General features: G+C 42.6%; 1 protein-coding gene across 1 annotated transcript in view; it reads left to right on the top strand.

Annotated features, from left to right (window-relative positions):
• The first annotated feature begins 3,168 nt into the window (after window positions 1–3,168).
• The window catches only part of LOC125446633 (RLA class II histocompatibility antigen, DP alpha-1 chain-like), a 35,943-nt gene continuing 12,340 nt past the window's right edge, over window positions 3,169–26,771 (top strand). Inside the window, exons 1-3 of the mRNA XM_048520353.2 lie at window positions 3,169–3,356; window positions 18,693–18,941; window positions 26,213–26,494. Of these exons, the coding sequence (XP_048376310.1) occupies window positions 3,290–3,356; window positions 18,693–18,941; window positions 26,213–26,494 (598 nt within the window). The 5' untranslated portion in view covers window positions 3,169–3,289. The remainder of the gene's footprint in view (window positions 3,357–18,692; window positions 18,942–26,212; window positions 26,495–26,771) is intronic.

The raw sequence follows: 26,771 nt of genomic DNA, 5'->3' as shown, positions 1-26,771 counted from the left end.
CTATTCCCCTTTCAGTCTGATCTAGATTATAATTGATTCATTGATTTGATTCATGTGCACTGAAGTACAGTGGAAAGCCTTGTTTATGAGCAGTACAGGCAGATCATAGTAAGCAAAGGACGTACAGATCAAAAAGATTTAGACAGAGGCAGACAGGTTACATGGTGTGTGCTAGGCGAGACCAAGGATGGCAAGATCAGCATTATTTGAGAGACAGAATCCATTCATCAATCTAATAATGGCAGGGAAGAAGCTGCTCCTGAACCTGCTGGTGTGAGTGTTCAGGCTTCTGTGTCTTCTGCCTGATGGAAGAGGTTGTAGGAGATCATTACTGGGTTACGATGGGTCTTTGATGGTGTTGGCAGCCTTTCCATAGCAATAAGTCATGTAAATGGAATCCATGAATAAGAGATTGGCTTCTGTGATGATCTGGGCTCTGCACACAAACTTCTGTAGTTTCCTACAGTCCTGGGCAGAGCTGTTGCCACACCAGGCCAGTATGCACACAGACAGTATGCTTTCAATGGTGCGTCTGTAGAAGCTGGTGAGGTATCTTATGGACATGCCAAATTTTCTGAGCCACCTGAGGAAGAAGAGGAACCGTTGTGCCTTCTTGGCTGTCGCATCTACACAGGAAGTCCAGGATAATTTTTCAGTTATCATCACTCCAAGGAAATTGACTGCTCTTCGCCCTCTCAACCTGACTTCTGCTGGTGTATGTGGGGTGTGTTCTCCTTTCTTTCTGAAGTCAAGGATCAGTTCTTTAGATTTGCTGACGTTGACAGACAGATTGTTTTTATTGCACCACATCACCAAGGCATCGATCTCCGTTCTGCACTTTGACCCGTCATTGTTAGCTATCTGTCCCATTACAGTGGTGTCATCAGTGGACTTGTTAATGGCATTCATTCCGAATTTGACAACACAATTGTGGGGGCACAGGGAGTGCAGTAGGGGGCTGAGGACCATCCTTGGGGGGGCTCCAGTGTTGAGTGTTATTGTGGAGGAGGTGCAGTTACCTATCCTCACGGATTGTGGCCTGTGGGTCAGAAAGCTGAGGATCCAGTTGCAGAGGGCCGAGCCGAGACCAAGGTCACAGTGTTTTGAGATCAGTGGGGAGGTATAATGGCGTCGAAGGTGGAGCTGCAGTCAATGCGCAGGAATCTGATGTAGGTGTCTTTGTTATCCAGATGTTCCAGGGATGTGTGTAGTGATAGGGATATGGCATCCACTGAGGACCTTTAGTGTCAACAGGCAAATTGTAGTAGGTCGAGGCAGGCTGGGAGACTGAGTTGCTGTAAATCATGACCAGCCTTTCAAAGCACTTCATGATTATTGAGGTCAGAGCCATTGGGCAGTAGCTGTTAAGGCACGGTGCATGTGCTTTCTTAGGTATAGGGATGATGGTGGTCTTCGCCAGTTGGTAGTATAGACAGAGTGGGCCTTTCTGAAGAAGGGTCCTGCTGTGTTCCTCCAGCTCCACACCATGTTGTTCAGGACTCTATTATAACTGGATTGTTGAGAGAATACAAAACTACTCCTGCAGGGGGAGACGTTGTACAGGCGCTCTGTTTCATAGGCTGAAGTTCAACTTCAAATTCTACATGAATTCGAATTCAGCATATGGTGCAGTAATAGTCAGGCTGCATTTGAAGTAATTTAAGGAGCAATCTGGATTCCATATACAGCAATCCAGGGCAATGCAGAATGTTGTACAGGAGGATTATCATTTATCAATGATTTGGAAAATGGAAAAGGGAATGTGATAATGTGTAAAAGCAGCAACAGGTTTGGTATTATCCATTCCACACACCTCCAGCAGCAGATTTCTACGAGTTATTTGCTGTCCCAAATCTGGTAGTTGATCAGATGAAGCTGATCCAATGTCATTTTGCTCACTTCCAATGAAGACAGTCGATGTGATATATCCACTGAACATCCACGTAATTCATTCTGAGACTTCAAGCCCACCTCCCATACAGACAAAGCTTTGGGGGGGGGGGGGGGATAGGCTGGGTGTGGTGGTAGTGTGGAGGAACTCCAGCCTTGTAATTTTTCAGCCAGTTACAGGATGATTAAATGCTTTGGGAGCCTGGTGGGATAGTGGCAATCTGATCATTTTAAACCGTGTGTGACATTAGTGACAGGCTCAAAAGGCGAAACAATGACGGCAGTAGGCAAATACACATCATCTAGAATTTGTCAAGATCAAGAGGTGAAGGCGATGTGTGTCCTTCTGCTTGCCTCATGGAGGAAGAAAAGATTCGAAAGAATTGGAGAAGTAACTGACCATGGACCAAAAGGAGCAAACTCAAAACTGAAATATTTTAACCCTTTCGGGTTTGCGATTTTGACTGATTGAGCCTCCTGCTCCAGCTCATCTTAATCCTCCACCTTCCATTGGCAACAGCTTCAGGAAAGGGGAAAGCAGAAAAAGCAACAAAAAGGGGGAGATTTATGCAATATTTGCTGAGATTCCGCCATGATCTTTACCCTAACCGACTGAACTTCCGGGGAGAGGATTCTGATCGAAGGGTGAAAGGCCGTCAACCTGAATTATTACACAGAATGTGACTGCAGATGCTGGAGAATCTGGGATAACACTGTATGGAGCTGGATGGACACAGCAGGACAAGCAGCATCAGAGGAGCAGGAAGGCTGACATTTCAGGCCTAGACTCTTTCTAGACTCTTTCAGAAAGAGTCTAGACCCGAAACGTCAGCTTTCCTGCTCCTCTGATGTTGCTTGGCTTGCTGTGTCCATCCAGCTCTACATCCTGTTAACCTGAATTATTAGCTCTATTTTTCTCTCCCCTGGTTGATCTGTTGAGTATTTCTATAATTTTCCGTTTTCAACTCCGGTAAATACTGTTAAAGTAAATGGATAGCTGTGGGGCTTTCAGCTGAGAAATTGGAATAACCATGGGTGAAATCAGAAAACACTGGTGACATTAACCAAAACCTTTTTAGTTCAACACAAGTAAACAGATATTTCTTCACATGCAAAGATCTCACGCAAAATATCTTCCTCTCACTGCTATTTATTCTCCAATAAAACTCAGAGCTCAGAAAAATTCGGAGCTGGCTTCTGTTTCACCTGGAAACAGCTGAAGGAGGAGTCCTCGATGTGTGATTGGTTTATTAACGCCAAACCACATGTCAGTTACACAAACAGTTACACTACAGTGAGTGAGCTAGAAAGCTAACGTCTGGAGACAGAAACAGCGCAATCCAAGAGGAGCTGGCACTGGGTGAGGACTGTCACATCTCATAGAATCGAGAAGCTCAGAATGGAAGCGAGGAATTACTTTTTTGTGTTGGTGCTGGTTTTAATTCAAGGAGCCTGGGCTGGAAAATGTAAGTTATAAAACAACATAAATAATATATTATAATTATCAATACCTGCCCTGTTATCACAGGAAGCGCAGTCTGTGAGGTATTTTATTTATATCAATAACCGTGATCTCACTGGGGACATTGTGGTGTTACAGATTTTCTTTTCACGCGTTACAGCCACCCGATTCTATTTGAAGCACAGAAGGTCACAGTAACGCGAAGTTTCTTTTCCCTTAGAATCTTTTTTCATTTAAATTGTCCTGGGCTTTCCAGTCATACGAACTCTTGAAAGGTATTACTCTGGATTTTGTGCTCGCCAACAAAGACACAGAGTTCTTAAACCGCCTGTGTTTACATATCCTACTCGGCACGAAGTCTGTAACATTTAGGATCTGGTTGAGCAACTGTATGTCTCTTAACCAATCGCCTGATGAATCCTCTCCTCAACATAGTCTACACCTGGACGTGTAGAATATTGTATTACATAATCTTAGATTCTAACAGTGGAAGAAATATGCCATCAAATAGATACAAGAGACTGAAAGAAAAAAGTAAAACGGATTTTTGAAAAATCTCCAATACGAAGTAAAATCTGAAGGAATGAGCCTCCACACTCCATAAATCAATTTTCCGTTCCAAGATGATTATTCAGTTTTCGTATTGTTAAAAGTCCATTTACTCCTGACCGGACCAATCCCTTTCTGGTTCATTTAATGAACTTGTTGTTAGGAAGTGCTGTAATTCATACCTCTCGTGAGTTTTAATTAACTCCAAGACTGTCTGTGACTTCATCATTGAAAGAAGCAGCACAGATCAGACGGTTCCGAATTTAGGACTTTATTGCACTAACGTAGGCAATGTGCAGTGGCGTTGATTTTCTCCTTAACGAAGCCGAGTTCTAACACTGTCACACGTAGACCTGAAAAATCCGGGTCAATTCAGTCAAGCTCAATGTGCATTCACTGATTAAAATGATCGTGCAACAATTTCTAGAAGAGACCAATTTTAGTATTGACAGTAAGGCCCAGGTAAAAGTTGAACACGGTTGGTTGGAAGGTTTTTGAAGAGGTAGGAAATTAAAAGCCAAGAGCAGGCTAGGGGTGAACTGGAGATGTGTCGTTTATATATTTGCGCTCATTCGAACACCAGAAAGGCGGTGTAATGAGATATGATGTACATTGTTATTCTGCTCGATCTTAGTGGGTGTACAATCCAGAACAATTATAATAATGTCAAGATCGTAAACATTTGCACAATGCAAATGCTAGGCTGGCCTCCCTTAACTGAGTCGTGTAGTTTGTGCATCTAATTGAGTCATTTCTGTATTTCATCCTTCTCAGTCTTTTGCTACCTAACTGCCAGGACTGTGCTCTAATTCACCTCTCTCTTACTTTGCACATCTGTATTCTAACCTCAATTTTATATTTAGCTATTCATAGCCAAAAAAAATCAAAGAATGTGAAGTTTTTTTTCAATTGCTATAATAAGCATGTAAATGGCTTGCCATGTACAGTCCATGAAAAAGGAACAGAATTCTTGGCTATTAAACATCTTATTGACCGATAAGTGCTGAACTATCATCTTAAACTTTGATATTACACAGTCTCTTAAAAAAAGGTACTTGTTTCCAAATAATTTCTATGAGAAAATTTTCAAAACCTACAATAAATGACAGTTACAGAAGTAATATAACCCCAAATGATAATTCACTGCCAGCTAAGGTTGTATGCTGACAAGAGGTTGAATTGTTTGAAGACTTCTGTCTTAAGGCTATCGACCTCCTAACCTGAACTCTCTCCACACGCTACTAAAGTGTTTGAATTGTTAATCAGCAATGCCCTGGTGGTAGCTTATCACTATTAATATCTCAGTCTTCTCTGCAAACTTCTGTTTGATTCAACAAGTCTATTTTTCAATAGTTGCCCAACTTCACATTGAAATGTCAGGTGATGGCTGGGATTTTATACTTTGGACTTGTTTTAATTTTTTAAATTTGTGGGATATTGCTCAGAACTCATTGTATATTATCCAATGCCTTTCTCTAAGTGAGGAAAATGTTTTGCAGTGGGTAGCACTCCACCCTCTGAGCCAGAGGTTTCTGATTCAAGCCCCATCTCCAGGACTTGATGGCCATGACATATGTGTCCACAACATAGCCAAACAGATTGATTGTCAACGTTCAAAACCTTGGATTCAAATCTGAGAGCCATTCACCAAAATTATGAGAGATTTACTTCTAGAAAGATTTTCATTTCTAAGTTATACAAGTACTGTATTGGAGATGGGGGAAAATACTTTCTCTCATAGTCAAAATTAATCCTATCTGATGATGCAATATCAGCTCCCTTTCTAATTGGCTGGGAAGGTATTTGCATATGGAGACTGAGCCAATGGCAAGGGGTATGCGGTGGGAAAGCTTAGGAACCTAGATCATATTGTCATGACCAGGTGAGGAGGGTGAATCAATTCTCCTCTTGTTAAGCTGCTCAGGTAGTAACAACAAATGTTTAAAGTTCTTTTCTAGTATAGGGCTATACATCTCTCTACAATTAAAACATAGAACATAGAACAGTACAGCACAGAACAGGCCCTTCAGCCCACAATGTTGTGCCGACCATTGATCCTCATGTACGCACCCTCAAATTTCTGTGACCATATACATGTCCAGCAGTCTCTTAAATGACCCCAATGACCTTGCTTCCACAACTGCTGCTGGCAACGCATTCCATGCTCTCACAACTCTCTGCGTAAAGAACCTGCCTCTGACATCCCCTCGATACTTTCCACCAACCAGCTTAAAACTATGACCCCTCGTGCTAGCCATTTCTGCCCTGGGAAATAGTCTCTGGCTATTAACTCTATAAAACGTACTGAACTAATTCACTGGAAACAATAAGGAGCCAACTACAAGGCTTTCCTCAGCAAATATATGTGGAAGGAGCTGAAGCAGTGCTTTTGACAAATTGCAGTAGGAGGATGTGACTATGAGTTGGGCAAGAAGATCTAGAATTTAGCTCTTGAGGAGTTTCAGCCAGTGCCCTTGCTGAATTAGTACAAGGTTCTTGCTCTTGATAGTGTTCACTGCAGCAAAGATAGAGGCCTGAAAGCTGGTATCAAAATTCAGGATATCAAATCAGTGCCAGAAAGGAGCCTGGAAAGGGAGATGAATCCAGTTGACACTGTCTGTGCAGATACCAACAACATAGGTAGGATGAGGAAAGGAAGCTCAGCTGAGGGTTTATGAGCATGTCAGAGCTAAATTAAAAAGCAGACCACAAAGTAATAATCTCCAGATTACTACCTCAGCCACATGCAAATTTGTCATAGGGTAAACAACATTAATGAGGTGTGTCTCACAGATGGATGTGGGAGATATGGATTCTGGTTTAAGGGACACTGATACCAGTACTGGGGAAAGAGAGCTGTTTTCTTGCAATGGACTTCATTTGAACCATGATGGGACCAGTATCCTGGCGAATTGTATAACAAGGGTTGCAGATAAACTAATTAATGGAGAGTTAGGACGGTTCAATTGAAAAAAGAATCAAAAAGAAAAGAGAGAGCAGAGTGCAGGTTAGTGCCAAGGTGAGCAATAATCGAAGTGTGACAGGAAGGAGTCGAAAATATGATAACATAAGATAATAACAGATGTTAGAACCAATATGTGTAATAATGGCAAATCCTTAAAGCTTAAGGCTTGGAACAAAGAAAATTACAGCACAGGAACAGGCCCTTCGGCCCTCTAAGCCTGCGCCAATCAAGATCCTCTGTCTAAACCTATCATCTATATTCTAACGGTCTGTATCCCTCTGCTCCCTGCCCATCCATGTACCTGTCCAAATATATCTTAAAAGACGCTAACGTGTCTGCGTTTACCATCTCCTCTGGCAACACGTTCCAGGCGCCCACCACCCTGTGTAAAGAACTTTCCACGTATATCTCCCTTAAACTTTCCTCCTCTCACTTTGAACTCATGACCCCTAGTAATTGAGTCCCCCACTCTGGGAAAAAGCTTTTTGCTATCCACCCCGTCTATACCTCTCATGATTTTGTAGACCTCAATCAGGTCCCCCCTCAATCTCCGTCTTTCTAATGAAAATAATCCTAATCTACTCAACGTCTCTTAATAGCTAGCGCCCTCCATACCAGGCAACATCCTGGTGAACCTCCTCTGCACCCTCTCCAAAGCATCCACATCCTTTTGGTAATGTGGCGACCAGAACTGCACACAGTACTCCAAATGTGGCCGAACCAAAGTCCTATACAACTGCAACATGACCTGACAACTCTTGTACTCAATACCCCGCCCAATGAAGGAAAGCATGCCATATGCCTTTTTGACCACCCTATTGACCTGCGTTGTCACCTTCAGGGAACAATGGACCTGAACACCCAGATCTCTCTGTGCATCAATTTTTCCCAGGACTTTTCCATTTACAGTGCAGTTCACTCTTGAATTAGATTTTCCAAAATGCATCACCTCGCATTTGCCCGGATTGAACACCATCTGTCATTCATCTGCCCAACTCTCCAGTCTATCTATATTCTGCTGTAATCTCTGACAGTCCCCTTCACTATCTGCTACTCCACCAATCTTAGTGTCATCAGCAAACTTGCTGATCAGACCACCTACACCTTCCTCCAAATCATTTACGTATATCACAAACAACAGTGGTCCCAGCACAGATCCCTGTGGAACACCACTGGTCACAGGTCTCCAATTTGAGAAACCCCCTTCCATTACTACTCTCTGTCTCCTGTTGCCTAGCCAGTTTTTTATCCATCTAGCTAGTACACCCTGGACCCCATGTGACTTCACTTTCTCCATCAGCCTGCCATGGGGAACCTTATCAAACACCTAACTGAAGTCCATGTATATGACATCTACAGCCTTTCCCTCATCAATCAACTCTGTCACGTCCTCAAAGAATTCTATTAAGTTGGTAAGACTTGACCTTCCCTGCACAGAACCATGTTGTGTATCACTGGTAAGCCCATTTTCTTCCAAATAGGAATAGATCCTATCCCTCAGTATCTTCACCAGCAGCTTCCCCATCACTGACGTCAGGCTCACCAGTCAATAATTACCTGGAATAGCCCTGCTACCCTTCTTAAACAAGGGGACAACATTAGGAATTCTCCAGTCCTCCAGGACCTCACCCGTGTCTAAGGATGCTGCAAAGATATCTGTTAAGGCCCCGACTATTTCCTCTCTTGCTGCCCTTAATAACCTGGGATAGATCCCATCCAGACCTGGGGACTTGTCCACCTGAATGCCTTTTAGGATACCCAGCACTTCCTCCCTCATTATGCTGACTTGACCTAGAGTAAGCAAACATCTATCCCTAACCTCAACGTCTGTCATGTCCCTCTCCTTGGTGAATACCGATGCAAAGTACTCGTTAAGAATGTCACCCATTTTCTCTGACTCAACGCATAACTTTCCTTCTTTGTCCTTAAGTGGGCCAATCCTTTCTCTAGTTACCCTCTTGCTCTTTATATATGAATAAAAGGATTTGGGATTTTCCTTAACCATGTTTGCTGACAATATCTCATGTCGCCTCTTAGCCCTCTTAATTCCTCGTGTCAGATTCGCCCTACATTCCTGATATTCTTCCAAAGCTTCAACTGTCTCCAGTCACCTAGATCTTATGTATGCTTCCTTTTTCCTCTTAGCTAGTCTCACAATTTCACCTGTCATCCATAGTTCCCTAAACTTGCCATTTCTATCCCTCATTTCACAGGAACCTGTCTCTCCTGCACACTAATCTACCTCTCTTTAAAAGCCTCCTACATATCAAATGTGGATTTACCTTCAAACAGTTTCTCCCAATCTACATTCCCCAGATCCTGTCTAATTTTGGTAAAGTTGGCCATCCCCCAGTTTAGAACTCTTCCCTTAGGACCACTCTCAGCTTTGTCCATGAGTATTGTAAAACTTACGGAATTGTGGTCACTATTTCCAAAGTAGTCCCCTACTGTAATTTCAACCACCTGGCCGGGTTCATTCCCCAACACCAGGTCCAGTATGGCCCCTTCCCGAGTTGGACTACATACATACTGCTCTAGAAAACCCTCCTGGATGCTCCTTATGAATTCTGCTCCATCTTGAACCCTAACACTGAGTGAATCCCAGTCAATGTTGGGAAAGTTAAAATCTCCCATCACCACCACCATTTATTATCTAAATGCACACAGCTTTTACAGCCAGATAGATGACTTGATAACACAAACAGAAATAAATGAATATGACTTGATGGCGACTATGGAGATGTGGCACAACGTGGATAAGACTGGTAATTAAACATTCAAGAGTGTTCTGTGTTCTAGGAAAACAGGCAAAAGGTATAGGTAATGGGGTAGCTTCTTTAATAAAGGATCATTAAATTATCATGGTCTGTAGTGTGTTATAGATTCAATAGTTCATGGTATGGAATCAGTTAGGGTAGAAATAGGAATGGCAAGGGAAAGGAGTCACAGGGGCAGTCATATATAGGCTCTCAAAGAGTTGTCTCACTGATAGGGCTAAAGTATAAATTCAGAAATAATGGTGCTGTGTAAGAAGAGCACTACAATTGTCTTGGATGATTTTAATCTGCATATCAACTGGACAAATCAGGTTGTCAAGGGTAACATGGAAGCTGAGTTAGAGCACGACATTGCACAGCCTACACAGGAACAGGTTAGTTTATGTCTAGCAATGTGTAACGAAGTAGGATTGACAAGAGATCTCAACGTTAATCATTCTCTCGGGGCTGTGATCATAACATAGTAGAATTTCAAATTCAGTTTGAAGGAGTGCAAACCAGTTTCCTCAATGTACAGGAATATGAAGAAAGAGTTGTGCAAATTGGCCTGGAAAAGGTCTCATCATGGTTCAAATGAAGCCCGTGGCATGAGAACAGCTCTCTTTCCCCAGTATTGGTGTCAGCAGTTGAACAGTGGCAGAAATTTAAGAGATATTTCATAATGTTCAAAGGATGTTAATTCAGGTCAAAAAGATGGCTTTCATGAGAAGGATGAACCACCTTTAGTTAAAAAAAAGGCACTGAAGGATATAATATAAAGGATATCCAATATTAAAAAAAGTATACAAAGTAGTAAAAACTTACGGTAGGCCAGAGGATTGGGAAGTTTTTATGGAGCAAGCAGCAGATGACTAAAAAACTAATATAAAGGGAGAAAATTGGTTATGAAAGTAAATTAGCAAGAAATGTGGAATCAAAACATCAAGATCTTCTACAGGTATATATAAAGAAAATGCCTAAAGTAAGAACATAACTCTTTGGAGACAAAACTGCGGAGCTGATAAAAGAATAGGAAAATGGCCGATAAGTTAAAACAATATTTTGCATTGGCCTTCAATGTAGAAGACACTATGAACACCCAAAGATAACAGATAAGCAAAGTACTAATGGGAGGAAAGATCTTGTAACCGTGTGTATCATGAGAGATAAGGTATTAGACAAACTAATGGGACTGAAGACAGGAACCTCACCAGGACCTGATCATCTGCAACCAAGGGTTTTAAAGAAAGAGACTGCAGAGATAGTGGAAGTATTAGTGGAAATATTCCAGAATTTGCAAGATTCCAAGGGGTTAATTCAATGAATTGGAAACTATCAACATGATATTTCTGTTCAAGAAAATAGAAATTCAGAAATCAGGAAGTTATAAGCCAGTTACTCTCATATCTGTTGTTGGATAGATTGCTGAAAGCAGTCAAACAGAGACAACATGATTTTGTGAAAGGAAAGTCATATTTGACAAATTTTCCAGAGTTCTTTGAGGGTAGAACATGCAGAATTGATAAAGGTGAACTAGTAGATGTAGTGTATTTGGATTTTCAGAATGCATTTGATGAGGATTTTGATCAAGGCAGGATCTCAGGGTATGAGGAGTAATGTATTATCATGGATTGAGGATTGGTTAACAAACGTAGAAGACAGACAGTTGAGATTAATGGGCTTTTTCAGGTTAGAAAGACATCACCAGTGATAGTTTCACAAGATCAGTCCTCAGGCCTCAATTAATTATTATCAATATTAATGACTTTGAGGAGGGAGCAGAGTGTAAATGTCCAAATTGCTGATGATACAAAAATTGGTGAGAGGACATGTTGTGATGAGGATATAAGTGATCTGCATGGGGATGTTAATAGTTTGAGTGAGTGAGCAAAAACAATGACAGATGTAATTTAGTGAAGGAAAGTGTGAGGTCACGCACTTTAATAGGAAGAATCAAAAGTCAAATTATTATTTAAACTCCAAATAATTGCAGTAACAGAGGGATCTGGGCTTTCCTGTGCGTGCTAACATCTTGTATTTCAAGAAAGCACAAAACAATTGCATGCAGGTGCAGCAAGCAATGAAGGCAAATGGGATTTTGATGTTTAGTGCGAAGGGCTTGGAGTTTAAAAACAGGGATGTCTTGTTATAACTGTACATGGTGTTCAAGAGGCCACACCTGGAGCACTGTGTGTAGTTTTGGTCCCTTAAATATTGTATTTAAGAACGAATATACTGACATTGGAGACAGTTCAAAAGAGATTCACTCGGCTGATTCCTGGTATTATGGGGTTCACTTGTCATGAATGAACAAAAAAACATTAGACTTCTTTCATTCAAGTTTAGAAGAATGAGAACAAAATTATTGAAATATGCAAGGTTCTGATAGGCTTGTTTGGATAAATGTTGAGAAGATGTTTCCACAAGTGAAAGAAGGGACACTCACTTAAAACTGAGATATAAAGGACTTTCTTCTCCCAGAGGCTAGTAATGTCTCGAATTCCCTACCCTGGAGAATTGTCTCTTCTAGGTGACTGTAAGTGTTTAAAGAGGAGGTAGATAGGCTTTTGAAATATCAAAGAATTGAGGCCTGGGTCAGATCAAATCTTGTTGAATCATGGGTCAGGCTTGAGGGGTTGAACGGTCTATTCCTGCTCCTGTTTATTTTCTTCTTATGAGTTTGCTCTGCCTTCAGTAAGATCATGACTGTTTCTAACTGTAACTTCAAATCCACATTCCCATCTATTCTGATAAACTTTTATCCCCTTGATCAACAAGAATCTATCCACCTCTGTCTTGGAAATATTCAAGGTGCCTGCTTCCACCAACATTGTTAGAAAGACATTTCCATAGGCTAACAACCTTCTGATAGAAAAACATTTTTCTTAATCTGCACTTTAACTAAGAGATCCCTGACTTGTAAACAGTGATCCCCTGTTCTCTATTCTCTCACAAAAGGAAATGCCCCCTCTACATGTACTCCATCAAGAGCACTCAGGATCTTATACATTTCAATCAAGTCACCTGTAACTTTTCCAAACTAGCAGATACAAACCTTTCCACAAAAGGTAACACACACAATTCCAGGTTTAGGCCTAGTAAGCCTCCTCTGAAACCTCCAAAGCATTTACATCCTTCCTTAAATAACATGACCAATACTGTGGATAATACTGCAGGTGCAGTCTCACCAGAACTTGTTCCTATGTACTAACTTTTTGTGATTAATGCATTAAGACAGCCAGATTCTCTGCATCTCAATGCTCTGCAACCTCTGACCATTTAGATCATAAAATTATTTTTTATTCTGTTTCCAAAATAGACAATTTCACATTTTCCTGCATTATATTTCATTTATGCGATCTTTGCCTCCTCACTTAATGTATCACAATTTCCTTATATCCTCTTGAAAAGCTACTTTCCCACTTATTTTTGCATCAGCAGCAAATTTGGCAATATCTATACTACTTTGATAAATCATTTACTGTTGAGGTCACAGTACAGATCCCCAAACGATAAATCGTTTACTATTGAGGTCACAGTACAGATCCCCAGACGATAAATCGTTTACTATTGAGGTCACAGCACAGATCCCGAAATGATAAATCGTTTACTATTGAGGTCACAGCACAGATCCCGAAACGATAAATCGTTTACTATTGAGGTCACAGTACAGATCCCCATGGCTTGCCACTCATGACATCTTGCCAACCTAAAAAAAAAGACCCATTTGTGCCTACTCTCTGTTTCTAGTTGTCCAGTCAATCTTTTATCAATTCCAATTGGCAATGCTTTTCACTGTGAGCTTTTATTTCATGTAAAATCTTTTGATCTGACACATTTATAAAACTTCTTCCCTAAATCAAAGTACAGTTCATTCACTGGTTCCCCCATATCCACAGAACACATTGCTTTCTCCAAGAACCCTGACAGGTGCGTTTAACATTTCTCTTTTACAAAACTACGTTGATTCTGCCTGATTACCTTGAACTGATCAGCGCCCTGCTGAAATTTCTTTCATGGCTTGTAATAATTTTCCAATAACAATGAGCTAGCTGGCCTGTAGTTTCCTGCTTTATGTCTCCTTCCATTGTGGAGTAACAAATAACATTTGATACCATCATATCTAATTCAACTTGATCTCAAAATTTATATCAATCAGCCTGACTGCACTTCAGTATGTCCAAAGTGGCCATCAGTAAGTCTGAACATCAGGCAGTAAGCAGTCAAGACTATTGTTTGGCCGACTGCCAACTTTTTCAATGTTTGAGTCTATGCTTGGTTATCCTTGGAGCACACGGTGTTCAATTCTTCAGGCTTTCAATGACCAATGAGCATTGGAGGGACTGGACTGGACTAGATCATCCACTCAGGGACCATATTTTATTTTAAGCCTCATTAAACTAATTTATAATTTACCGATTAATGGAGCTGTTTGTTTACAAGGAGGCACTTTCTGAATTCTTAAAGTGGATAACCAAATTTATCCCAACTGAAATTAACATAAAAGAGTTTAACAATTGATTCCAAATAGAATGAGTGAGCAGCAAACTCAAATATCGGTGGGTTACACATGAAAAGCACCATTTAATAGGGAGAGACCTCAGCTTCTAAAGATGTGGTCATTTATCTAGTTTTGTAATGAACAGTGTGCATTTTATTTTCCAAAGACATACTGTATTTGTAAAATTTGTAAAGATACATTACATAATAGTTCAAATGTAAATTGTAGAAACTACAAAACAGATCCATATGTCTCATTACAGAATGTGGCACTCTGAGGGACCTCACTACAAACTATAGTATATACTTACAGCAGACATTTCATGTTAAACAAACAGCCTGAGGAATTTTACACATTTCTAGTGCAGTATATGATGGTGGAAGGGCCATATTTGTTTTATTCAATGTGCCTTTGTAGCATCTGCAGCAAGCTTTACTCAGCACATGGTGACATGCCAGTCTGTAACGCTCAGTCATCCACAGCTCTTTGCACTGGAGGACAAGGGAGTTTCAGAGAGACAAATAACATATCACACCATGTTGATGGTCCTCCAGCAACAGTTCACTGTATCTCAGTCTACATCCCTGGGAATAGCCCTGTTGAACTCAGAGGACGTTTTAGTCTTCACTGTCACGTTGATTGGGATGAAACTCAATAAAAGAAATCCTTTCAGGCCTGCTTTGCAAATGAAAATTCCAGAAAGGAGTAGGTGATGGTCTCTTCCTTATAGCAGCTACCTCAAGGGCAACGTATCGGGGAGTGAAACTGCTAATGTGCGGAAAGGATTAATTTAGAATCTTGGGCGGGTTTTGGTGAGAAGACTGATAGAATTCTTCATTAAGGTGGAGAGTGAAGTACTTTCACTCCTTAGTAAACACATATTTGCTACCCACAGATTCGCATACTCTCAAGGTCAGCCCCAGATTGATTGAGCAGTCCTCCATAATGGTTCTATTATAGCACTGTTTGCAATTTTGTGTTATCATTGGAGGTCCATGTTCCTGTCTCCTGGGATTACAGGGTTTGGTGTAGTGAAATCCATAACTCTGGTCTGAATCTAAATAAAAGGCACCACGAAGGTATGATAAGTGACTTGGCAAGGCTAGATTGGGAATCTTACTAAAAGAATTGACAGTGGATAGACAATGGCAAATGTTTAAAGAATATGTTCATAAATTGCAGCAGTTCTTCATTCCTGTTGGGACAAAAATAAAAGAGGGAAAATGGCACAATCATGGCTTACAAAATAAATTATAAATAGTATTAGGTTGAAAGAGGATACTGATAAAATTGCCAGAAAAATCAGCAAGCCTGAGGAGTGGGAGTAATTTAGAATTTAGCAAAACAGTTTGATCAAACGGGAAAAATAGTGTGTAAGAGTAAAATTGCAGGGTACAAAATACTACTGCAAAAACTTCTAAAATTACATGAAGAGGAAAGATTAGTAAAGACATATGTAAATCCCTTACAGTCAGAAGCCGGGGAATTTGTAATGAGGAACAAAGAATTGCTACAAGAATTGGATACGTACTTTAGCCTGTCTTCACAAAACAGGGCACAAATAACTTCTTAGAAATGTTAGGGAATCACAGGTCAAGTAACAGGGAGGAACTGAAGAAAATTAGTATCGGCAAGAAATTAGTGCTGAGGCAATTAATGGGATTAAAGACCGACAAATCCCCATGGCCTGATACAGTGCAAAAGAAAGTGGCCCTGGAAATATCAGATGCATTGATGGTCATCTTCCAAAATTCCACAGACTCTGGAGCAGTTCCTACAGATTGGAAGGTGGCAAATGTAACCCCAACATTTACAATGGAAGGGACAAAAAAAAAGAGTATTACAGCGGAGTTAGCCTAAAATCAATAGCAGGGAAGTTACTAGAGACTATTCTTAAAACAAAGTGAAAACAGAATACTTTGAAAGCATTAGGAGAACTGGAGAAAGCCAGCATGAGTTTATGGAAGGCAAATCATACTTAACATATGTACTGGAGTTTTTTTTGAGGATGTAACTAGTGGGATAGATGAGGGAGAACCAGTGGATGTGGTGTATTTAGATTTTCAGCAGGCTTTTTATGAGAAATGAGTGGGAAAAATGAAGACACATGAGATTTGAGGTAATATATTGGCACGGATTGAAACTTGGTACACAGACAGGAGACAGAGGGGGAATAAATGGATCCTTTTCCAAGTGGCAGGCAGTGACTAGTGGGTTACTGCAAGGATCAGTACTTGGCCCACATCTATTCACAAAATATCTTTGTATTAATTAAATAACCCAGATGAGAGAACTATATGCAACAATTCAAAATTTTATGACCACACAAACCTGGGCAGGATTGTGGGTTGTGAGGAGGATGCCTGGATGCTTTAAAGGTGATGTAGACAAGTTGAGTGAGTGGGAAAACACAAGGCAGATGCAGTACAATGTGGATAAATGTGAAGTTATACACTTTGGTGGGAAAATCAGGGAGGAAACTATTATTTAAATGGTGATAGATTGGAAAGTATGGATGTACAGAGGGATCTGGCTGGCCTTGTACTTCAGTACAATCAGACAGGTGCACGGAGCAATTAGGAAAAGCAAATGGTCTTTATTACCAGAGGATTTGGGTTCAGGAATGGGGATGTCTTGCTGCAGTTACACAGTGCCTTGGTGAGCACACACTTGGAGTATACTTTGTATATAATGCAGTTTTGTTCTCCCTATCTAAAAGACAATATACACGCCATAGAGGGAGTGCAGCAGAGGTTCACTCGGCTGATACTGGGGATGGCAAGACTGTCCTATGAGGAGAGATTGATTTATTTGGGCCAGTATTCACCAGAGTTTTGAAGGCCAGTTCTAACCCATAGACCGCATTCAGTGAAGACAGACAACTGCACCTCCTCTGCGATAACACTCAACACTGGAGCCCCCTCTAGGATGCATTCTCAGCCCCCTACTGTACTGTTGTACACCCATGATTGTGTTGTCAAATTCCAAACAAACTGCAACTACAAGTTCACTGATGACACCACAGTGGTAGAACAGATATCAAACAACGATGAGTCAGAATACAGAAAGGAAATAGAGGGTTTGATGATGTGGTGCAATGATAACAACCTCTTTCAATGTTGGCAAAACTAACATTGATCTTGCCTGGTGCAATGTGACCTGTACACATCTGTGTAAGTCATTTTGATCTGTACACCCTTTCTTAATATGTTCTGCCTGTAAACAAAGCTTTTCACTGTATTTCAGTACACCGGACAATAAATCAATCAATCAAGATATGCAGGTTACATTGTACAGAGCATATGCTAGGCTAGATCAACGTTAGCAATATCAGCGTTATTTGAAGTTAGAGAGTCCATTCACCAGTCTAATAATGGCCAAGAAGAAGCTGTTCTTGAACCTGCTGGTGTGTTCAGGCTTCTGTGTCTTCTGCCTGATGGACAAGGTTGTAGGAGATCATCACCAGGGTGCAATGGGTCTTTGACGATGTTGACAACTTTCCACAGCAGTGAGCCATGTGAATGGAGTCCGTGGATGGTACAGACTGTGCACACCACCTTCTTCAGTTTCATATGGTCCTGGGCAGGCATTGTTATGCCTTCTTGACCGTTGCATCTACATGGAAAATTCAGGACAGGTTGCTGGTTATCATCACTTCTGAGAACTTGATGCTCACTGTGTTGATGTAGGTGGGGGTGTGTTCTCCTTTTTGACTGAGTCAATGATCAGGTTTTTAGTTTTTCCGACTTTGAGAGAGAGGTTGTCCAAGTTTTTTTCACCCTATAATCTGTATGTCCTTGCTTCTTATGATTTGCCTGGGCTGCTCACAAACAAAGCTTTTCCCTGCACTTAGGTATACATGACAATATATCAAATCATCATAAATCAAATCATCGTCATTGAATGGAGGATCTGACTGAAACATGAAATTCTAACAGGGCTGGACACACAAGATGCAGGGAGGATGTTTTGTCCAGTTGGGAAGTCCAGAACCAGGCGACTCAGTTTCAGGACACAGGGTAGGCCATTTAGGACTGAGATGAGGAAAAGCTTCTTTACCCAAAGGGAATTCGCTACCACAGAAAACTACGGCGGCCAACTCACTGAATAAATTGAAGAAAGAAATAAATAAATTTTACATATTAAAGGCATCAACGGGAGAGAGCATGAAATGAAACTGAGCTGGAGGATCAGCCTGTGATCCTACTGAATGGCAAAGCAGGTGGATGGGCCAAATGGCCTACTCCTGCTCCTGGTTTGCCACACAAATTCACCACACTCCGGACCACAATCGACATCTCAGCAACCAAAATTATTTGTGTCAAGAGACGCACGAAAGAACCCTCTGAAATCGCTAACATAACAGCGATTTGAGAAACGACGGGCGCTACGAAAACATTTGTTGCCAGCGATTTTCACGGCGGGGTGGGAGCCGGGAACCGCGGTCTGGGCAGTGCCTGGGACCCGCTGTGAGGAGGACTGGAGCTCTGCTCAGTGCTCACTCCGTCAGAACCACATTCGGCGGGTCTTCCCTGGTGTGATCTCTCTCTCTCTCCCTGTCTCTTTCAGATCTGTACGATTATTCCCAGGTATATTTTGTGCAGCAGCGGAATCCCGATAAACACTTTGATCTGGAGGAGGACGGAGATGAGGTTTTCTACATGGACTTCAACCTGAAGAAGGAGGTGGCCCGGATCCCCGCGTTTGCCCATCTTGGCATGCAGGGAGGGGAGGCGGGGATCTCAGCCAATATCGCCATCCTGAAAAACAATTTGAATGTTGTCATGAACCTGTCCGGGGGGACCCCGGAACCGAAAGGTAAGGTCCCGATGTGACTGCCCGATCCGAGCCGGGGGGGCAGGGGGCTGATCCGGGCTCAGAGCCGGGGATGGGCCGGGCACGGAGTGAGATAGAAACCCTGTGTGTGTCTGAGAGAGAGACTGAGCCTTCAGAGGCCGTCACCGGGGTGTCTGCCTGCAGGTAGTGCCAGGATTTCTGTTCCGCAGGCTCTTTCAGATGGGCCGAGCGGCCTGTTTCCATGCTGTGTGTCCCGGTGAGTCCTTGTGCAGGAGAATATAAACAGTCACTTTGACTTGAACACGGAATATTGGCCAAGGAAGTGCGCAACAAGGATTCTGCGGTGCAAAGGTGTTGTATTTCACCCGGATTGACTCTTTTTGGCCAGCCTGGAAAAAACGGTGGAGACTTTAAAGGAGTTGAAGAGTGCGAATAGGAAGGAAAGCGGGGCCGGGGGCGGGGGCATTGAAATCGTGATAGAGGGAAGGGGATATAATGATAATGAGAGTGAGAGACCAGGGACGGTAAGAGATTGGGAAAGACAGTAGGGTGGGGTAGGGTGGGGGTCGAGAAAGGGACAGTGAGATGGAGGGAGAGAGAAATATATAGAGTGGGGAAATGGTTGAATAAAGAATGGGAAGGGAAGAGTGAGAAAGAAATTGTGAGAAAGGGAGAGACTGGGAAAAATGAAAGGGTGAGTGAAAGAATGGAAAAATTTTCTACATGGGGAAAGCCTTGGTATATCTGAAGCACAAAGGTAAACAGTTCAGTTGCAGTTAGGAGGCAAATACATTTCAGGAGGAATAGAATATAACAGCAGATATGTATTGCTCAGGCTCTGTAAGACTCTGGTCATACTGTGTTTGGAATATTGTGAGCACTTTTGGGCCCAGTACCTAAGGAAAGATGTGCTGGTGTTGGAGAGGTTCCAGAGGAGGTTTACAAGAATGATCCTGGGGGTGAAGGGCTAGTCATATGAGGAGCAGCTGAGGACTCTGGGTCTGTACTTGGAGTTTAGAAGGATGATGGGGGGGGGGGGGGGGGGGAGATTTCATTGAAATTTACAGGATACTGAGAGGCCTGAATAGAGTTGACATAGAGAAAATGTTTCTGCTAGTAGGAGAGACGAGGACCTGAGCAACAGCCTCAGAGTGAAGATACAATCCTTTAGAACTGAGATGAGGAATTTATTAAGCCAGATAGTAGTTAATCTGTGGAACTCAGTGCAATGGAAATCTCTGGGTGCAAAGAGAGGCCATTCAGTCTAACAAGTCTGCACCTGCCCCAAAAAGCCTACCCTGAATCTAGCCTGCACATCTCTGGACAATTTTACTGTAGCCAATCAACATAACTTGTACAACTTTGGACTGTGGGAGGAAACCAGAGCACCTGGAGGAAACCCATGCAGACATGGGGAGAATGTGTAAACTCCACACAGACAGTCACGTGAGGGTGGAATGAAACTGGGTCCCTGATGATGTGAGGCTAACCACTGAGTCACCTTGCCAACATGTAGAGGCCACGTCATTGAGTGTGTTTAAGGCTGAGACAGATAGCTTCTTGATTGGTAAGGGAATCAAAGGTTATCGGGAGAAGGCAGGAGAATGGGGTTGAGAATCATATCAGTCATGATTGAGTGACAGAGGAAACTGATGGAACAAATGGCCGATTTCTGCGATAATAAGGTGTAGAGCTGGATGAACACAGCAGGCCAAGCAGCATCAGAGGAGCAGGAAGGCTGACGTTTTGGCTTCTGAAGAAGGATCTAGGCCCGAAACGTCAGCTTTCCTGCTCCTATGATGCTGCTTGGCCTGCTGTGTTCATCCAGCTCTACACCGTGTTATCTCAGATTCTCCAGCATCGGCAGTTCCAACTGTCTCTGGCCGAATTCTGCTCCTACATCTTATGGGTGAAAAGGGGAATGGGAGAGAGAGGAGTGGGAAATGGGGGGGGAGAGAGAGAGGGGCGGGGGCAACGGATGAGCAACAGGTGGGGGTATGGGGAAGTGAGGGGTGGGGGCAGGGAGAGTGAGGGAGAGGGGAAGGGAGAGTGAGGGGGAGGGGAAGGGAGAGTGAGAGAGTCAGACATGTAGAATGAGAGAGTGGTAAAGGGAGAGTGCGAAGGAGAAAGAGTGAGAATGGGAAAGGTAGAGTGTGGAGGAATGAGAGTGAAAGGGAGGAGGGGAAGGGAAAAGAAGAGTGAGGGGAAAGGAAAAGAGAATAAGGGAGGAAGGGAGAGTAAGATTGTAGGAAAGGGAGAATAAGAGAGTGGGAAAGGGTGAGCAAGGAGGAGGGACGATGAGAGGGGGGAAAGAAAGAGTGAGGGATGGAATTTGAAGTGAGGGGGAGGGAAAGGGAGAGAGAGAGAGTGGGAAGGGGAAGAGGTGGAGCAAAATGGAGAGTGAGGGGGAGGGAAATGGGGACTGAGGAGAAGGGAAAGGATGAGTGGGGTGAGTAAGAGTGAGAGAGGGGGAAGGAAGACTGAATAACTGGGAAAAGGAGAGTGAGTTAGAGAATGGGAGAGACAAGGACAGGAAGGGAGAATGAGGGAAAGGGAAAGGGAGAGTGACAGAGGGAGAAGGGAAGTATGCCAAGGAAAAAGGGACAGTGGGAGGGGCGGAAAACAGAGAGTAGGGGTGAGGGAAAGGGGAGAGAGTGAGAGAGTGGTAAGGGGTGAAAGGTGGAGGGAAATGGAGCGTGAGCAGGAAGGAAAGGTGAGTCACCATGGGAGAGGGAGATTGAGAGAGAGGGGAGGGAAAGGGAGAGTGAAAGAGTAAGAAAAGGTAAATGAGAAAATTGTAAGGGGGAGTGAGGAGGAGGGAGAGAGAGGGAAACAGGAGAGTGAGGGGGGAATGGGAGAATGAGGAGATGGAATAGAACAGTGAGAATATGGGAAAGGGAGGATGGAGAGAAATGCAGACTGAGGATGAGGGAAAGGGACAGCGAGGATGTAGGAAAGGGAGAGTGAGAAATGGTGATAGAGAGACGCAGTGTCGGGGAGGGGATAAGAGAGTGGGAGAAGGGGAAAGGAAGAGTGAGAGAAGGGGAAAGGCAGTATAGGGGAGGGGGAGGGAAAAGGAGTATGGAGGAGGGGGAGGGAAAGGGAGACAGAGTGAGAGGTTAGGGAGAGTGAGGGAGGGTAGGGAAAATGAGAGTGAGGGAATGAGAGGGGGAAAGGCAGAGAGGCGGAAGGGAAAGGGTGAGTTAGGATGAGGGCATGGTAGAGTGACAGTGAGAGGGGGGAAAGGCATACAGTGAATTGGAATGGGAGAGTGAGGAGGACAGACAGTGAGGGAAGGGGGACAGGACAGTGAGCGGGTGGGAAAGGGAAAGTGAGGGGGAGGAAAGTGAGAGTGAGAGAGGTGGAAAGGGGGACAGAGCAAGGCGGAGGTAATGGGAGAGTGAGGAAGGGACACCGGAATAATGAGAAAACAAAAAAACAGACAGTTGGGGGAGGGAAAGGGAGAGAGTGAGATACTGAGGGACAGAAAGGGAGAGTGAGGGGCAGGGGAAGAGAGAGTGAGGGGAAAGGGAAGGAAGAACAAGGGAGTGTGCAAAAGGAAGATTGAGAGGAAGAACGGGAAAGGCAGATTGAGGGGGAGGGAAAGGCAGAGTATGTGGGAGGGAAAGGGAGAGAGTGAGTGTGGGAAAGGGAGAGTGAGGATAAGGGGAAGGGTGCATGAGAGTGAGTGGGGGAAAATGGAGACAGCAAGTGGGGAAGGGAGAGTAGAGAATGGGAAAGGCAATGACGGGGATGGAAAGGCTGAGTGAGAACAGATAAGGAAGAATGAGAGAAGGGGAGGGAAAGGGAGATTAAGGGGAGGGGAAGGGAGACTAAGAGAGTGGGAAAGGGAGAGTGTGTGGGAAATGGAGACTGAGGAGGACGGAAAAGGAGACAGTGGGGGAATAAGGGACAGTGAAGGAGGAGGAGGCAAACGGAGAGGGGGAGTGTAAGGAAGAATGAGAGAGTGGGAAGGGGATAGTGAGGGGAAGGAAAAGGGACAGTGATAGAGTTGGCAATGGATAGTGAATAAGGGTGATGGAAAGGCAGAGTGAGAGAGGGGTAAAGGAAAGGGGAATGAGGGGGAAAGGAAGTGTGGGGGGGAAGGGAGCGTGAAGGAGAGAGGGAGGGTCAAGGGAAACAGTGAGAAGGAAAGTGAGAATTTGTTTTAATTAATTATTTAATTATCTATGTTGCTTTTTATATATTATATTAACTTTACCACCAATGATAGTATTTATATTAAAACTTGAGAAAAGAATAGGACTACAACAGATACTCACTCCCACAAAACGGGCATCTATGTCAGGTCTGAATTTTGGCTTGACCTTCCTGCCTTCGGGTTGTCTCTTTTCTAATACCGACAATGAACTTATGGACTCTCTGGGGTGTATCTCTTGCTTGTTTTTTCAACAAGAACTGACTGCACAACATTCTTCCCACTCTGCCTCACTGCAATGGTGACTGCAGAGCACTCTTCACTTTTAATTGCAGAAAGCAGGATAAGTGCATACGGCTTGGGGACTCTCATTTGATCATTACTTGAGCAAAGATAAAGAGAATGTAAAAGTCCCAATATGTCAGTTGGATAATAATTAGACTCTTAATCCCAGAGGTTATGTTTCAAATCCTACACAACTCAAGGAGAGCTTGTGATGGGAGATATATATTTGCAAGTTTTGACTCTGAATAAATCTAAACAGAATAAAAATTAATTTCCGGTCTCCTCCGTTACCTACTTTCACAAGTTTACAACTGTTACCAGGAAGAGGTATAAAATTAGTAGTTAGGAAGAGGAATTTTTAATGGAGACCAAAGACAGTAATTTACCCACTCTCAGGTTTTTAGCCAGAGGAAATTTCTGTCGATCTGAAACTCTGTTGCACAAATAATCTTATACAGTGGAAGGAGATGGTGGTGAGGTGGTTGGACTTAAAAAAAATTAAAATCTTTGCTGCTTGAACGAATGGGAATGTTATTCATTCAGAGCTGCTTCAGATTTTTATAATTCATCTCTACATAGCTTCTGAGATCTGCCCATGATGGACACGGAGTGTGTTGGCTTAGGGGTTTATGAGGGACTGTGATAAATAATGTGCATGTGAGAATAGAAGCTGTGTTTTCGGATGAAGTCATCAAGGGATGCATTTGGTTGAGAAATGGTGTGGGAGACAAGGATAAATCCTTGGTGGGGTAGCATGAAAGGAAACGATTGCAAAGTTTATTCTGGCTATGATTGAATAGATAGGAATGGAACCAGGTGACATCTGCTTCATCTTTCTGAATGACAGTGGAGGGGTGTTAATAGAGGGTGGTGACTTCAACTGTGTCACAGGCTGCAGAGGAGGAGGAAGAGGGGGATAGTTTATCTTTGTCACATTCACATTGGATATTATTTGCGACTTTAATAAAAGACATTTCAGTACTGATACAGGGACTGAAACCTGATTGGAGGTATTTAAATGTGAAGTTGGAGAAAGGATGGGAGCAAATTTGGAAGGTCTTGGCACATTTATGGATCTTGTGAAGAAAAATGAGATGTGGGCATAAATTAGAAGGAAACTGTCAGTTTTCTTTTTGGAGGGGAGGGTAGATAATGGCGAATTTGAAGGAGAGGGAACAATAATTGAAAGAGTGAAAACTGAACAATGATAAGATAACATGGGGACCGGGAGGAGGGGAAGTTGAGTGATTAGCAGTTTAATCATTATAGGGTTGAGAGAACAGGAGGTGGTTTGCATGGACAAGGTGGGCTCAGAAAGGACATGAGGGTTTAGGAAAGACACTAGAGAAAGATATGAGTTTAGAGCTGTGGGAGAGGAACATTAATGGAAGTTTGCCCTGATGTGCTAGTGGAACGGAGAGACGTAGCAGATGCGATCTTGATTGTAGTAACAAAGAAATCCATAAACTCCACACAATTATTGTTGGAGGTGACAGATTAAGACAGTTTGTAAAAGAGAATAGAAACCAGAGGGTACCTTTGCATCGCATTGTGATCCTGTAGCAGTGAGAAGTTTTTGCAGAAGAGTAAGACATGATAATGCTTTATGTGGCCCAGCCAGTTGGAATAGTAAATGACAAACCAGTTATCTGACATATTCCTTCAAGCCTATATTACTTGAACTTAGGGGTATGTAAATCGGTAGCTGCAGAAATATGTGAATGGAAGCCAAATTACAGCTTTTGAAAAAGTATATTTACTGGAAAATTGGGAGTATTACATGGAATTAATCAGTGGCTTTATCTATGATCAATACAATGACTGTTATCAGGCAACACAAATGGCCAAGGTCAAGGGGATAACTATGATTATGGGTTGAGCTTGTGTGGATGAAGGATTTAAGGGAGGTTAGAAGAGTAAGTGAACTCAGAGGAAAGAGAAAATAATATGTTTGATAGAAATTGAAATCACCTAAGATGAGAAGCCATTCAATGTAGAAGCTGAGCAAGGAAGCAATGAAGATATCATGGTCAGTAGATGGGATGACACCTGGTCAGGTTTAAAGAACAAGGACAAAAACAGAAATTATTGGAAAAGCTCAGCAGGTCTGGCAGCATCTGTGAAGAAAGAATCAGAATTAACATTTCGGGTTCTGAGGAAGGGTCAGTTAAATCAAAATTTGCTGTATATACACAACTCCACTTCATCTGGTGCCTAACTGAGAATTGCTTTCTGAAACTGCTGTTGCTCCTTGTGATCAAGATATAATAACAAGTACACCAAATGATAGCAAAATATTCCTGATTTCGACAGAGGGGAAAAATGATGAAGAAGCAATTTGGAATCGGGGTCTATCTGTGAATCTGAACATTGAATCAATGATTCACTGAGCTGCTTCTAACCGACTGTTTTAGATTGTGTCAGACTTCCAATCATGTCAGGTGTTCCCCCCCCATTTTGATGTGATAGAATTCTGCTACTTCTGCAATATTGTTATTTGCTGCAGACTTGCATTTAAATTAGGCATCAGTCTGGTTGGAGAGGAGTGATCTGATTTTGTTGTCAAATGAGCTGAATTGGAGGGTGGAGGGAGTTACCCCTCCTGCAATTGCAATAACTCAGCTGATGCATTTGAAATAGTTGGGCTAGATTACTAACAGTGTTCTAGGGGAGAAAGATTCGGAGTAACTCTTTCACTTCCCTTTCTTAGATGTGTTTTCGTCTCTTAGATTATTCACAGATTTTTTCTCACTATCATTATATTCTGTGGGATTTTCAGTATACATTGCTTGTCTAATTTTGGATATGATTATATTGCACTCTTGTGTGTTTTATCTTTACTTTACAGTTCACCCTGAAGTCTCTGTGTATTCTGAGGACCTTGTAGAATGGGGGCAGCTGAACGTATTGATCTGTTTCGCTGATGGATTCTACCCTCCGCACATCACCATGAAGTGGAGAAGGAACAATGAACCCATGACTGATGGAGATAACATCACTGAGTTCTATATCAAAGAGGATTTTACATTTCGTAGATTTTCATACCTGAACATTGTCCCGAGTCCTGGAGATATGTACTCCTGTCATGTCGAACATTCGAGCCTAAAGGAGCCAGTAACTGTATTCTGGGGTCAGTGAGAGATTTGATTATAATTTGGTATTAGCAATGCTTTAACTTTTTAGCTCAACTCAAAATAAAAGAGAAACATGCAAATGCAAGATACTGAAAAATAACCAAATACATGAATTGCAGGACCTGGAGTCCTCTTCCTGGACACCACCCCCAGGCCTCTTACCCTCCCTCGACCTCTTCATCTCCAACTGCCGTCAAGACATCAACCGCCTCAACCTCTCCACCCCTCTCACCCACTCCAACCTCTCCCCCACAGAACGGCAGCCCTCCGCTC

This window comes from Stegostoma tigrinum, chromosome 34, assembly GCF_030684315.1.
Source record: "Stegostoma tigrinum isolate sSteTig4 chromosome 34, sSteTig4.hap1, whole genome shotgun sequence".
Lineage (NCBI taxonomy): Eukaryota > Metazoa > Chordata > Chondrichthyes > Orectolobiformes > Stegostomatidae > Stegostoma > Stegostoma tigrinum.
Note: the sequence above shows the minus strand (reverse complement) of the source record. Positions and strands in the feature narration are given on the sequence as shown.